This window comes from Dreissena polymorpha, chromosome 5, assembly GCF_020536995.1.
Source record: "Dreissena polymorpha isolate Duluth1 chromosome 5, UMN_Dpol_1.0, whole genome shotgun sequence".
NCBI classification, from domain to species: Eukaryota; Metazoa; Mollusca; class Bivalvia; order Myida; family Dreissenidae; genus Dreissena; species Dreissena polymorpha.
This window is the reverse complement of record NC_068359.1, coordinates 80,237,844-80,251,368: the sequence shown is the minus strand read 5'-3', so window position 1 is coordinate 80,251,368 and position 13,525 is coordinate 80,237,844. Positions and strand designations below refer to the sequence as shown.

Sequence of the window (13,525 nt, the reverse complement as noted above, 5' to 3'; positions counted from 1 at the left end):
GATGTAACCACATTTAGTGGAATGTAACCACATTAAAAGGGATCTCAAGGTCAAATAGGCCTGGGATTTTAGGTCACAAAAAGGTTCTGAACTGTCAACTAACATTTAATATAGCGGTACAACCGTTCTTTTTCACAGTTTCATCATTTATTGTTGAAAATAAATTCAATTGAATAGTATTTAAATGAGACCTGAAATAGCGTCTGTTGTTTTTCTTAAATGCACATTTTTAATTGTAATGACAAAAAACAGTTACATAAGTTTAATTCGGAAAAGCTACAAATTTAGAACACCACAACAAGATGCTTTGTAAAGCATTTATTTACATAAGTGATACAATGATTTTCACAATGATAGCACATGTACCTTAACAAAAAACAATTCGCATATTTTAACACAATTTAAGGAACTTAAACCACAAAACACATAAGATTTCTTAACTGCACAAGTGTCACATCAAACATGCTGTAATTACTCTATGTTTTCTGACACTTAAAAAGTAATTTAAAAAAAAAACTAAGACAAAAACTAGAAGAACTAGACAAATTGTATTATCAATCTGATGCGGGTTTGTAACATGTAAAACAACCATTGTATAAACGACTTATATCATGTGCTTGTTAAATACCACGCAGTAAAGTATTTACTTTTACATATATTTGCACTTTATTAAAATAATTTCTCATGCTCTTTTGAACAGAAAGTTACTCCAATGGTCATTTTTGACCAAAAGTGTTAAAAGATGATCTTTTGATTTACTGATACTCTATTATGAACCTGTAATTAATGCACTTAAATAAAAATTGTTCTGGAGTATTTATTTCTCACAGTTATCACTCTAGGGAGAAACTATCACATATTACCCATATAGATGGTTATTTACCTAATTACACAATTGATATGGTCAATTGCCCAAGGTATTCACCTGCTAGGTTTTATCACCTGAATGTGGTCATAAAAAGAATGATGGACACCAGATAAGCGAAAAAGGGACGAAATCTGGTAAAACAGCACTGTAAATTGTACTGTCCAAAAATGTAGAGTCCTACATTATTAAAGAAATCTGTATGTTCGAAAATTTTGAGTTACAAAAAATATTTATATTGGCCAACGAAGGGGGTGTGAAAAAATTTAGTGTCCGAAAATTATTGAGTTTGCTTACATAAAATTTGAATGTTATCTGTCTACGTGAATGTCCAGGCCTAAAAAACTTTCATATTAGTTTTTAAAATACTGACCATTCATTTTTGTATAAGTTAGTATTTCAAATACAGACTCTTTTCGAAACCTAGACTGTTCCATACAAAAAAGATCAATAGAAGCCAGATATTATTGTCTTGTGTTCTGTTCCATCTACATGCCAGGGTATCACATCATCACATTGCCCTGGTCCTTGTTGGTTGTAAACTTTGGCCAGCCTTCGCTACGTCGGATATTCATCACTCCTTGTGCTGGTGTCCTGAAATAGTTGCAAGTCTTCATAAGGCATACGCAAAACTGCAATTGAGCCGTGTCATGCAAAAATGGGTCTTATGCCAAATGCAACCAGCATAACTCCAGCAGAGCTTGGGCAATCGAGAATTCTGAACAGAAATAGCTGTCTGCTATTAGGTTAGGCAAGGTTCTTGTTAGCATACAGAGAAGCTCTTTACCAGACTGCCCATAGGCGCGGGCTAAGTTAAAGCTTGGCTTGCCGCATTTATCTTAAGATCTGTTTTCGCATAACGCAGGTAAATTGGGTTGGTAGAATGTGACACTGGTGGCTGTTCTGAAAATGGATATAGTCTTTTTACTTATTCAACACTTTGGACATATGGGGTGCAACTTCTCTTAATAAACTTGTAATGTTGAATGGCTTTGGTTGTGTCTATAAACAGTCACTTGTAAAACATTAAGAACTTTTAAGACATTTGAATAAATAATATCAGCTGTTTAAGATAAATGTTTTAAAATTACAAATAAAAAGTTCTCGTTTAAAAAGTTACATGGCAATGAATATCAATTGGGGTCAAATTCTGGCATAAATACATCGACCTCTAGTTTCAGCAATGGTTTGACAACAATTTCCTGGGGAAGCTTATTTACCAGTACTATGCACAATACTTCTGCCAATAACAGATGACTTCCCGAATTGTAACTGTTTTCAGTTTATTAATTAAATTTAATAAAATATATTGATGACAAATATAGCACAGACTTTATTGAAAACATAAATTTGCACAATAACAAGGTATTGCAATTGAACAATGGCAGACTATACAGAGGTATGGGGGAAAGGCCATACAATTAGACTGATGTACATGTACCAAAATAAGTTATGTAGTTGAGCTGAGAATCGCACCCATTATCTCAGGCTTTGCAGTCCAACTCTCTACCAACTGAGCAAGCCCTGCTGCCACATACACTGGTTAATCGATATTGTGTACGAAACAAACCCTTTGTAAGGCAAAGACATCCCTTATTCACAAGAGTTCCGCGGTCGGAGATGACCGCATTGAAGCCGGATTTTTGATTTAAATGACAGGAAAGTACCTTTCGTGTTTTTGTCAATGCAATACTTAAATTACTGAAATATTGTTCAAAGGTTAAAATGAAATGTAAGTACTTTTCAAGGCATGAGCAAACCTTGTGTTATGTTTTGAATGCATGCATATACATGAACAACAATAACATTTAAGGTCACAAATATGAACTTGAATTGACAATTAGGAAAGTTTGATCTCAATTTTTTTATTAGCAAATTAGTAACATATTGTTTGAAGTTTCCATCAATTTCATTCACAGTGACCTTGACCTTCAAATGAATGACATTGAAATGACCAGTGGTCATCTTCTAGTACTGGCCAATCTTTATTTCAAGTTTGAAGACTCTAGGTACAAGCATACCAAAGTTATAACATGAAATAAGAACTTTAATATTTTTACATTCAAGGTCACAGTGACCTTGACCTTCAAATGAATGACCTTGAAATGTCCAGTGGTTACTTACTAGTTCTGGCCAACCTTCATGTCAAGTTTCAAGACTGTAGGTCCAAGCATACCAAAGTTATAACAACTTTAACATTTTTACATTCAAGGTCACAGTGACCTTGACCTTCAAATGAATGACCTTGAAATGACCAGTGGTTACTAACTAGTTATGGCCAACCTTCATGTCAAGTTTCAAGACTCTAGGTCCAAGCATACCAAAGTTATAACAACTTTAACATTTTTTATATTGAAGGTCACAGTGACCTTGACCTTCAAATGAATGACCTTGAAATGACCAGTGGTCATCTGTTAATCCTGGCCAACCTTCATGTCAAGTTTGAAGACTCTAGGTCCAAGCATACCAAAGTTATACCATGCAATAAGAACTTTAACATTTTTACATTCAAGGTCACAGTGACCTTGACCTTCAAATGAATGACCTTGAAATGACCAGTGGTTACTAACTAGTTATGGCCAACCTTCATGTCAAGTTTCAAGACTCTAGGTCCAAGCATACCAAAGTTATAACAACTTTAACATTTTTTATATTGAAGGTCACAGTGACCTTGACCTTCAAATGAATGACCTTGAAATGACCAGTGGTCATCTGTTAATCCTGGCCAACCTTCATGTCAAGTTTGAAGACTCTAGGTCCAAGCATACCAAAGTTATACCATGCAATAAGAACTTTAACATTTTTACATTCAAGGTCACAGTGACCTTGACCTTCAAATGAATGACCTTGAAATGACCAGTGGTTACTAACTAGTTATGGCCAACCTTCATGTCAAGTTTCAAGACTCTAGGTCCAAGCATACCAAAGTTAAAACAACTTTAACATTTTTTATATTGAAGGTCACAGTGACCTTGACCTTCAAATGAATGACCTTGAAATGACCAGTGGTCATCTGTTAATCCTGGCCAACCTTCATGTCAAGTTTGAAGACTCTAGGTCCAAGCATACCAAAGTTATACCATGAAATAAGAACTTTAACATTTTCGAGCACGCCGCCACCCCGCCACCCCCGCCACCCCGCCCGCCCGACAACATCAATCTATAAGCCGAGATTTTTTCGAAAAAAATCCGGCTAATAATTGACTGACTTCTTGAGTCTTTGAAGGACAGCTTTATAACGAGAGTTTAAAGGGGCCGTCCAACAGATTTTGTCATGTATTGAAGCTTGTCATTAAATGCTTTATATTGATAAATTTAAACATTTGAACTAAAAATCTCCAGTAAAAGCACAAGAACACAGTTTAAAAAAAAGGAAAAGAAGAGGGCCGTGATGGCCCTGAATCGCTCACCTGACTAACCAAATACAATCCCAACCCAGAGTTAATCAAGATTAGATGAAAACTGTGACCTCTATTGTCTACACAAGGTTTTTCTATTATTTGACCTTGTGACCTAGTTTTTGACCCCAGGTGACCCAAATACAATCCCAACCCAGATTTCATCAAGATAAATATTCTAATCAAATTTTATAAAGATTGGATGAAAACTGTGACCTCTATTGTCTACACAAGGGTTTTCTATTATTTGACCTAGTGACCTAGTTTTTGACCCCAGATGACCCAAATACTATCTCAACCCAGATTTCATCAAGATAAACATTCTGACCGAATTTCATAAAGATTGGATGAAAACTGCGACCTCTATTGTCTATACAAGTTTTTTCTATTATTTGACCTAGTTTTCGACCTAGTGACCTAGTTTTTGACCCCAGATGACCCAAATACAATCCCAACCCAGATTTTATCAAGATAAACATTCTGACCAAATTTTATAAAGATTGGATGAAAACTGTGACCTCTACTGTCTACACAAGGTTTTTCTACTATCTGGCCTATTGTTTGACCTAGTGACCTAGTTTTTGACCCCAGATGACCCAAATACAATCCCAACCCAGATTTCATCCAGATAACCATTCTGACCAAATTTCATAAAGATTGGATGAAAACTGTGACCTCTAATGTCTACACAAGGTTTTTCTATTATTTGACCTAATTTTTGGCCTAGTTTTTGACCCCAGATGACCCAAATACAATCCCAACCCAGATTTCATCAAGATTAACATTCTGACAAAAATTCATAAAGACATAAAGATTGGATGAAAACTGCGACCTCTATTGTCTACACAAGGTTATTCTATTATTTGACCTATTATGTGACCTAGTTTTTTACCTAATGACCTAGTTTTTGACCCCAGATGACCCAAATACAATCCCAACCCAGATTATATCAAGATAAACATTCTGACCAAATTTCATAAAGATTGGAAAAAAACTGTGACCTCTACTGTCTACACAAACAAATTGTTGACGGACAGACGCACGCACACACATACAGACGCCGGACATCACATAGTCACATAAGCTCACCATGTCACTTCGTGACAGGTGAGCTAAAAAGTAACCCTCAACAGGGCTCAAACCACTGACCCCTGGAGTAAAAAGTCTCCCGCCTAAACCACTCGACCATCCATGCTCATGCTTAAAGCGGATGTATTTTTTACCTATATAAGCAATCCTCGTAGTATCCCCCAAAAAAAGACAAAAGAACTTTCCAAATTATTAAATTGTTTCGCGTCGCACAATGCTTTATAATTTTCAGGTTTCAAATCATCAAAAGATGCATGTAATAGATATTTAAGAGCATGGTAAATGGTCAGTTTTACAATTTCCTCAAAAATATAACTAAAACGAAAATTTGCGAATCTGAAACAACTTTTTAAATTTTTTGTCAATTTACCAAAATGTGAAATCTGTTGGACGGCCCCTTTAAGTGTATACGGGGCTCTATCCCCAATCAAAAGATTGTCTTGTATCACTTTCTGGGATAATTGAACAACACTCTGGACAAACTAGACTCAATACATGTGTGTAAAGTGTAGTCCCAGCTTATCAGGCACGACACTTTCCATCTAGACTGGATTGTTGTTCAGAAGAGACTTCCTATAAACAAACAAAAATTCCATCAAAGCGGTGTCGTCCCTGCAGTCAGCACAGGCTTATCGGGGAAGACATTTTCAATTTTTCTCCAAATGCCAACATTTTCATCAACTATTTTTTTACATTATTGGCATAGGAAAGGAAAGGTCAATCAGTGCTCCAGCGAGGATTTGAAAAGGGAAGGGGGGGCTTTGTCAAAAGGGCACTTCCAACGCCCAGAATATTTTTTCCAAAGGGCCATTTCGAGCGCGCCGCTGAATCTGGAATGCTCCCTGTTGCATATTTATTTTATGTAATTAATAATTGTTAGAATAGATTATTTTCATTATTATTAAACCATGCAAATAAAATGTCTACAATGAGGAATACATTAATTACATGTTAATGTTATATGAGATTTATGAATTATAATATGTATCATAAAAACATAAATAATAAATAAAAGGGCAGGGCATCAAAAGGGCAGGGATGGGCACAGTAAGAGTTGAAATAAATATATTTCCTCTTCAAATACTGTGAAACCATTTATTTTGGCTCTAGGATAGGTGCCCCCCCCCCCCCCCCCCCCCCCCCCCCCCCCCCCCCCCGGAGAACTGCCCCCTCAAAAATTTCTCGCTGGGCGGAGAACTGCCCCCTCACTGTTTTTTAATGGGCGGAGAACTGCCCCCTCACTGTTTTTTAGTGGGCGGAGAACTGCCCTCCTGCTGAAAAATAGGGGGCGGAGAAGTGCCCTCCTGTCAGAATTGAAGACCCGGAGAAGTGCCCCCTAAATAAAGAAATTGCGCGGCGAGTCAAGTCAATATATAGATCGAGTATTACAATGACAAAAAACGCCAATAACTTTCTTGCTAATATGGTTAGAAAGTAAGCGAAATTTATGCAATTGATAAAAGGTATAAAACAACAGATAATACCTGCATCAGCATTCACGTCGCCATATTGATAATAACGTGATTTTCCCCTTTTTGCTATTAAAAAGTTATCGCGGCTGAATTATTTGATATTTTCCCCGTCAGTAAAATAAACAATTAGTATGCAATTTATTACATCCTTATGCAAGCTGAAAACAATTTATTTGTTTATTTTCTCCAATAACGGATTTTGACAGTTCAATATAATAAACCTGTATGCGGCTTTCATCAAAGGTAACAAGTGCTCAACCATTAAAGTCCGCCGGGTCTACCAATTAAAAGATTAAAAAATCACGGTGCTTATCGTTAACGGTAACACGTTCGTAGCCTGCCTAATTGGCTGCAAATGAAAGCAAACTGAAACCGATTTCGTTTTTGAAAATGCACGACACTCTTTGCTCAGAATGCAAACTGTTTTCCGTCAAATGTATAAATTGCAGCATAGACTGTCAAATCACTATAACCATTTCATCAATTATGGAGTTCATTCATTCCGCCAATCAAGGGAATAGTGTTGTGGACTATTTTCTTATGTCTACATCTCTATTTTCACAAGTGATCGATATGTACGTTGACGTCCAAGACTTTTCGGACCATTTTCCCATATGTTGTACTTTAGAAATAGACCCCTTTCGTAATGCTCCAATCAACAGCTTACAGGGACGAAAACAACAACACAACTTATCACAACAACACATACGTTACAAATGGAAAGACTCTATGCAGTCCATATTTCTCGACGATTTCTGCACTAGACTTCAGAAGTTTAACGATACAGTAAATGAAACGAATGTAATAGAAAAACGTACTGACTTTATTAAGTTATTCCATGATGCTGGTGAATGTATGAGAGTAAGAAATTCAATGCACTATATTAAAAAAGAAAGTCAAAGTCAGCCGATATGGTGGGATAGAGAATGCGATATTGCTAAACGCGACAAGTACTCAAAATTACGTAAGTTCAGGTCTACAAACTCCGATTGTGACTACCGCCAGTATTTAACCAGTATGAACATATTTAAAAACATGACTTGTGCAAAACGCCTCGTCTTAGAACGAGAACGCAGAAACGAACTGATAAGTTGTCGCAATAATCCGAATAAGTTCTGGAAATGTATAAAAGATATGAAACAAAAAGCTACTATAATAGACACTAATATTTCGGGATCGGATTGGTTCGACTATTTTCAAGGCTTGTTTTCGACAAGTACTACTACGGAACCGGAAACGAACATTTTTGAGAACATTCAGTACAATGCAGACGATACATTATTAGATTTAGAAATCAGTGACGACGAAATAACCAACAGTGTAAAATCTCTGCGCTCTGGGTGTGCATCTGGAATAGACGGTACTTGCATTGAAATGTTCAAGTTTACCATAGAAAAAACTCTGCCTTATCTCAACAAACTATTCAACCAAATTCTTAATTCGGGCGAATTTCCGGTAGAGTGGTGCGAAAGTATCATAACTCCCGTGCATAAAAATGGTGACACTAACTCCCCTAACAATTATAGAGCCATTTCGCTTGTGAACAGTATAAGCAAGATCTACATGAAAGTTTTAAGTACGCGATTGACCAAATGGGCAGAAGAAACGAACTTGATCGACGAATCCCAAGCTGGTTTCAGGCAAGGCTATTCGACCGTGGACAATATTTTCAATTTGCAATCCGTCATACAAAAGTACTTATCCAAGAAAGGCGGCAGAATATATGTATTTTATAGCGACTTTTTTAAGGCATTCGATAACTGTGCACATCCAAAACTGTGGGATAGTCTAATAAGGAAGGGTATAAATGCAGACGGTAAAGTCCTACGAGTATTTCGATCTATGTATAGACAACTGAAATCGCGTATTAAAATCGGAAACTATCTAACCGATGCATTTTGTTGTGAAAAGGGAACTAAACAAGGCTGTGTTAGTTCAACAATAGTTTTCTCCCTTTATATAAACGACCTTATAGATTACTTGAAATCTGCAAGTGATTGCGGGGTAAAAATAACCGGTTACGATGAAAAGATTCCTGGTTTCCTTTTTGCTGATGATGTCGCATGCGTAGCAGATACTGTCATCAATCTTCAGCGATCGATTAATCATGTGGCCTCCTTTTGTGATTCAACAGGAATGCAAATAAACATTGACAAATCGAAAATCATGGTGTTTCGAAACGGAGGACCACTACGGGCAAACGAATCATGGACGTATAAAGGAGTGGAATTAGAAACAGTCCCTTTTTATAAATATCTCGGGTCTTACTTTACGCCAAAACTACTTTGGACGAAAACAAAAGAGATTCTTAGCCTCCAGGCGCTTAAAGCAGTCAACTCCATACTGAACCAACAGAAACACTACGGTTATTTTCACCACCATGAAGCATTTAAATTGTTCGATTCAGTAGTGAAACCTTTACTTACGTACTCGGCAGAGGTGTGGGGATACCAATATTGTGAGCAAATTGAAAACGTGCAAATAAGGTTTTGTAAACGCATAGCTTGTCTTAATAGAAATGTGGCCGACTTTTTCGCGCTAAGTGAGTGTGGGAGATATCCACTATTCGTAACATATATGAACAGATGTGTGAAATACTGGTGTAAACTCACGCAGATGCCAGTAAATCGATACCCGAAACGGTGTTACAATATGCTACGACAAATAGACGAGGCTGGACGCACTACATGGGCTACGCAAGTGAAGAGGTTACTATTCCAATACGGATTTGGGTATGCGTGGATACACGGAGACGTTGGAAACACCGTGGCGTTCTTGAAACTTTTCCAAGACAGACTAAAAGACTGTGCTAAGCAGAAAATATTGGCTAGTATAAACTCCTCACCAAAAGCGATTAGTTATAAACTTTACAAAAGCAACTTACACCCAGAAAAATACCTCTCTATACCTTTAACCTACATTTTGAAGAAAACGCTATCAAACTTTCGTTGTTCTAGCCACAACCTAATGATCGAGAAAGGGCGTCACATGAAAATTGACCGCCAGTTCAGATTTTGTCAATACTGTCAAACCAAAAATATTTATGTTATAGACGATGAATTGCATTTCCTATTAGTATGTGAAAAAGTTAAACAGCTTAGACATAAATACTTTCTGGAAGAGTGGCTTCATTCTGATCCATCAGAAGCATTATTTATTCGTATAATGTCAGACTCTTCTCAGAGAGGCATTTATGCACTAAGCCGTTTTCTAAAAAGCGCGTTTGAACTATCATAGAAGCTTTAAACATAATTGTATTATATTTCTATATATACTGTTTGTATCTTTATAGTTTAATTTCGTAAACGGAAACATTGTGTGAACGTAAAACATAGCTTGTATTTTGGGCCGGAGGCCTTGTATTACTAAATAAAACTTATGTTATGTTATGTTATTAGAAGTCAGAGAGGCTATGCTAAATTAATGCTATGAAGGTTTCTCGTACACAAAGAAAAAGGAAACCAAGTCGACGATTCGATGGGAATGTTCTCAGCGACGAAGTGAGAACTGCAAGGGAACTGTCACTTCCGACAATCCAGTAAGTTAATTATTATTAATTATAAATAAACTGTATTAGTATACGAAAAGTTCATAACCCAATGAATCCAAAACGACCCTTTCAGCTATTATAATATTAAAGAATAGTGCATTTATTGCAGTAAGTCATTAATTGAAATTTAATCCATTCAAGTCTAGTGACGCATTGAGTTGCAAACGTATATAAGCATGTATTTTTTTCACTATTTTCAATTCAATCTTGTAGAGAACATTAATTCCGATAAATTTTTTCTTTCGTGAGTACTACAGCGGTATATGTTATCAGTTGCACGCCTATATTTAGTTACGACACTTGTTCTGTATTGACACGCAGGCGTTTCCTGCGTGGACCCGACTATGTTTCGCGCTCTTACTAAAACACGACTTTTACATGGCATTCATGTACAGTGAGGTGGACGATAAATGGAAATATACTTGTGCTGAAATCACATTGTTACCGGATAAAATGTGTACGGGTATAACGTAAAATTACCCGTAAGTATTGTTTTCATTACGTACTCGCCATAAGTAAATTATTGCTCACAATTTGCATTTTACTTCTCATCGGAAACCATTTATGTTTGAGTAACTGTTTGCGGTAAAAAGGTGTGATGATGATGCCCTACATTTCATGTTAATTGAAGTGGACACGGTAAGGCACTTCTCCACCCAATGAATTATTGTGAGGGGGCAGATCTCCGCCTGCTTAATTCTGACAGGGGGGCAGTTATCCACCCCTCCAGATTTGATGGGTGGGGAGGGGGGGAGGGCCTCTCCGGATACCTTAAACAAAGGTAGATTTAAACATTTTATTGAGGCCAAATTAATTTTTTTGTTGTTTATCAATCCCCAATGCAAGATTTAATGGGAGGACAGTTCTCCGCCATAAAGATTTAATGGGAGGGCACCTCTCCGCCCCCTTTAAAATAAGGGGGCAGTTCTCCGGGGGGCGCCTCTCCGGATACCATTTATTTTTGTTAGCACACAATTTTGTCATTTTTAAAGAAATGATGATTTCGACAGCACTTAAATTTGCCTTTTTTAATGTTTAAAAAAGAAAATGAGTAAGTGAATATCCGATTTGTTAGTAATACATGTACATGTCTGACATATTGTGGTAGGGAAAGGGGTGAAACACTTGGGCCTGTTTGTAACATGCCAATTAACTAGTCTTTGTTATCAGGTCATAGTAATGGGCCCTTATTATTGTATGCAATTGACAAGTTCATTGTTATGATTAGCGCATTTGTGGGACTGAATGACCGTTAACGAGTGTTTGAAACAACGAAGCCAATTGTCGATTAGTCTTATTCAATTACTATCATAGTTTAACGAAAACAACCAAACACAAATCAATATGTTGTTTATGAATTTTTTTATAAATGTGCAGAATCAATTTCAGTCAGGTGTTGATCACATATTGTCATTTTTTAATTTCGTTTATTGTCTTTGATCTGGATTCACTGTGTGATGGCTGTATAATCTGCAACACCCTCGCGATACATAATACACAATTGGTAATAAGTTGTTAACAATTAGCGCTAATAATTCCTATTCTACCTTAAAGAAGTCAACTCATTCAATAATTTTTTACTGAATTCACGTTTTATAGCAACATCACATGTCAATTAAGTACATCGTATAATAAACTACCCCTTGTTTCAAAACAGGATTTATCTTTATTACGAAACAGACGAGGTATGTATGCGTGGATTACGTTGGATTTTAATGCCTCATGCCAATGATAATTCTGTCTTAATTGTGTCTTTAAACGTTGGACATAATTATTTGTTAGGATCTCAAATTTGTCAATCGGTCAACTGACGAAATAGACGAACATTAATACCTGACCCCTTTAAAGGTTCCACCTAAAAGATTTTTCACTGGCCAGATATTAGCCCCCTCACTGCTTTTATTGGGCGGAGAACTGCCCTCCTGCTGAAAAATAGGGGGTGGAGAAGTGCCCTCTTGTCACAATTGATGACCCAGATAAGTGCCCTCTTAATAAAGAATATTGTTTTCACAACTTACTCGCCATAAATAATTGATTGCTCACCATTTGCATTGAACTTCTTATAAGAAACAATTGTTGTTTGAGTAACTTTTACGGTAAAAAGGTGTGATGATGATGCCCGACGGCTGCCGTTTTGGGGCGTAATTTACGCCCTTACGTTTCATGGTTCTTGAAGCTGACACAGTGGGGCACTTCTCCGCCCCTTGAATTTTTGTGAGGGGGCAGATATCCGCCTACTTAATTCTGACTGGGGTCACTTATCCACCCCTCCAAATTTGATGGGTGGGGAGGGGGGGGCCTCTCCGGATACCTTAAACAAAGGTAGATTTAAACATTTTATTGAGGCCAGATTAATTTTTTTGTTGTTTATCAATCCCCAATGCAGTCAAATTTTGCCATTCCTGTTCATTGAAGGAATAACAAAATGAAACATCACCAAACACAATCATGCTGTTATCATCTACAGAGCTCAGTGGTGCAAAAGCAAATATTGAAACATTCTCAAACAGAAGCTGAAGGCTGGTTGTAACAGTATAGTAATATTGGGATAGTCTGAGGCAGTCCAATGACTGGTTGTAACAGTATAGTAATATTAGGATAGTCTGAAACAGTCCAATGACTAGTTGTAACAGTACATGTATAGTAATATTGGGATAGTCTGAGACAGTCCAGTGACTGGTTGTAACAGTATAGTAATATTGGGATAGTCTGAGACAGACCAATGACTGGTTGTAACAGTACATGTATAGTAATATTGGGATAGTCTGAGACAGTCCAGTGACTGGTTGTAATAGTATAGTAATATTGGGATAGTCTGAGACAGACCAATGACTGGTTGTAACAGTATAGTAATATTGGGATAGTCTGAGAACTTCCAATGACTAGTTGTAGCAGTATAGTAATATTAGGATAGTCTGAGACAGTCCAATGAGTAGTTGTAACAGTATAGTAATATTGGGATAGTCTGAGACAGTCCAATGACTGGTTGTAACAGTATAGTAATATTGGGATAGTCTGAGAACTTCCAATGACTAGTTGTAACAGTATAGTAATATTGGGATAGTCTGAGACAGTCCAATGACTGGTTGTAACAGTAAAGTAATATTGGGATAGTCTGAGACAGTGCAATGACTGGTTGTAACAGTATAGT

At 36.9% G+C, this 13,525-nt stretch overlaps 1 protein-coding gene across 2 annotated transcripts in view; it reads right to left on the bottom strand.

Annotated features, from left to right (window-relative positions):
* Positions 1-303: 303 nt before the first annotated feature.
* Positions 304-13,525, bottom strand: part of LOC127881574 (nucleoporin SEH1-like) — a 45,606-nt gene continuing 32,384 nt past the window's right edge. Inside the window, exons 10-11 of one of the 2 annotated variants that reach the window (XM_052429555.1) lie at positions 5,848-5,925; positions 304-1,459 (exon numbers count right to left, since the gene is read on the bottom strand). In XM_052429555.1, the coding sequence (XP_052285515.1) occupies positions 5,895-5,925 (31 nt within the window). In that variant the 3' untranslated portion in view covers positions 304-1,459; positions 5,848-5,894. The remainder of the gene's footprint in view (positions 1,460-5,847; positions 5,926-13,525) is intronic. The other variant, XM_052429554.1, reaches the window with a different exon arrangement.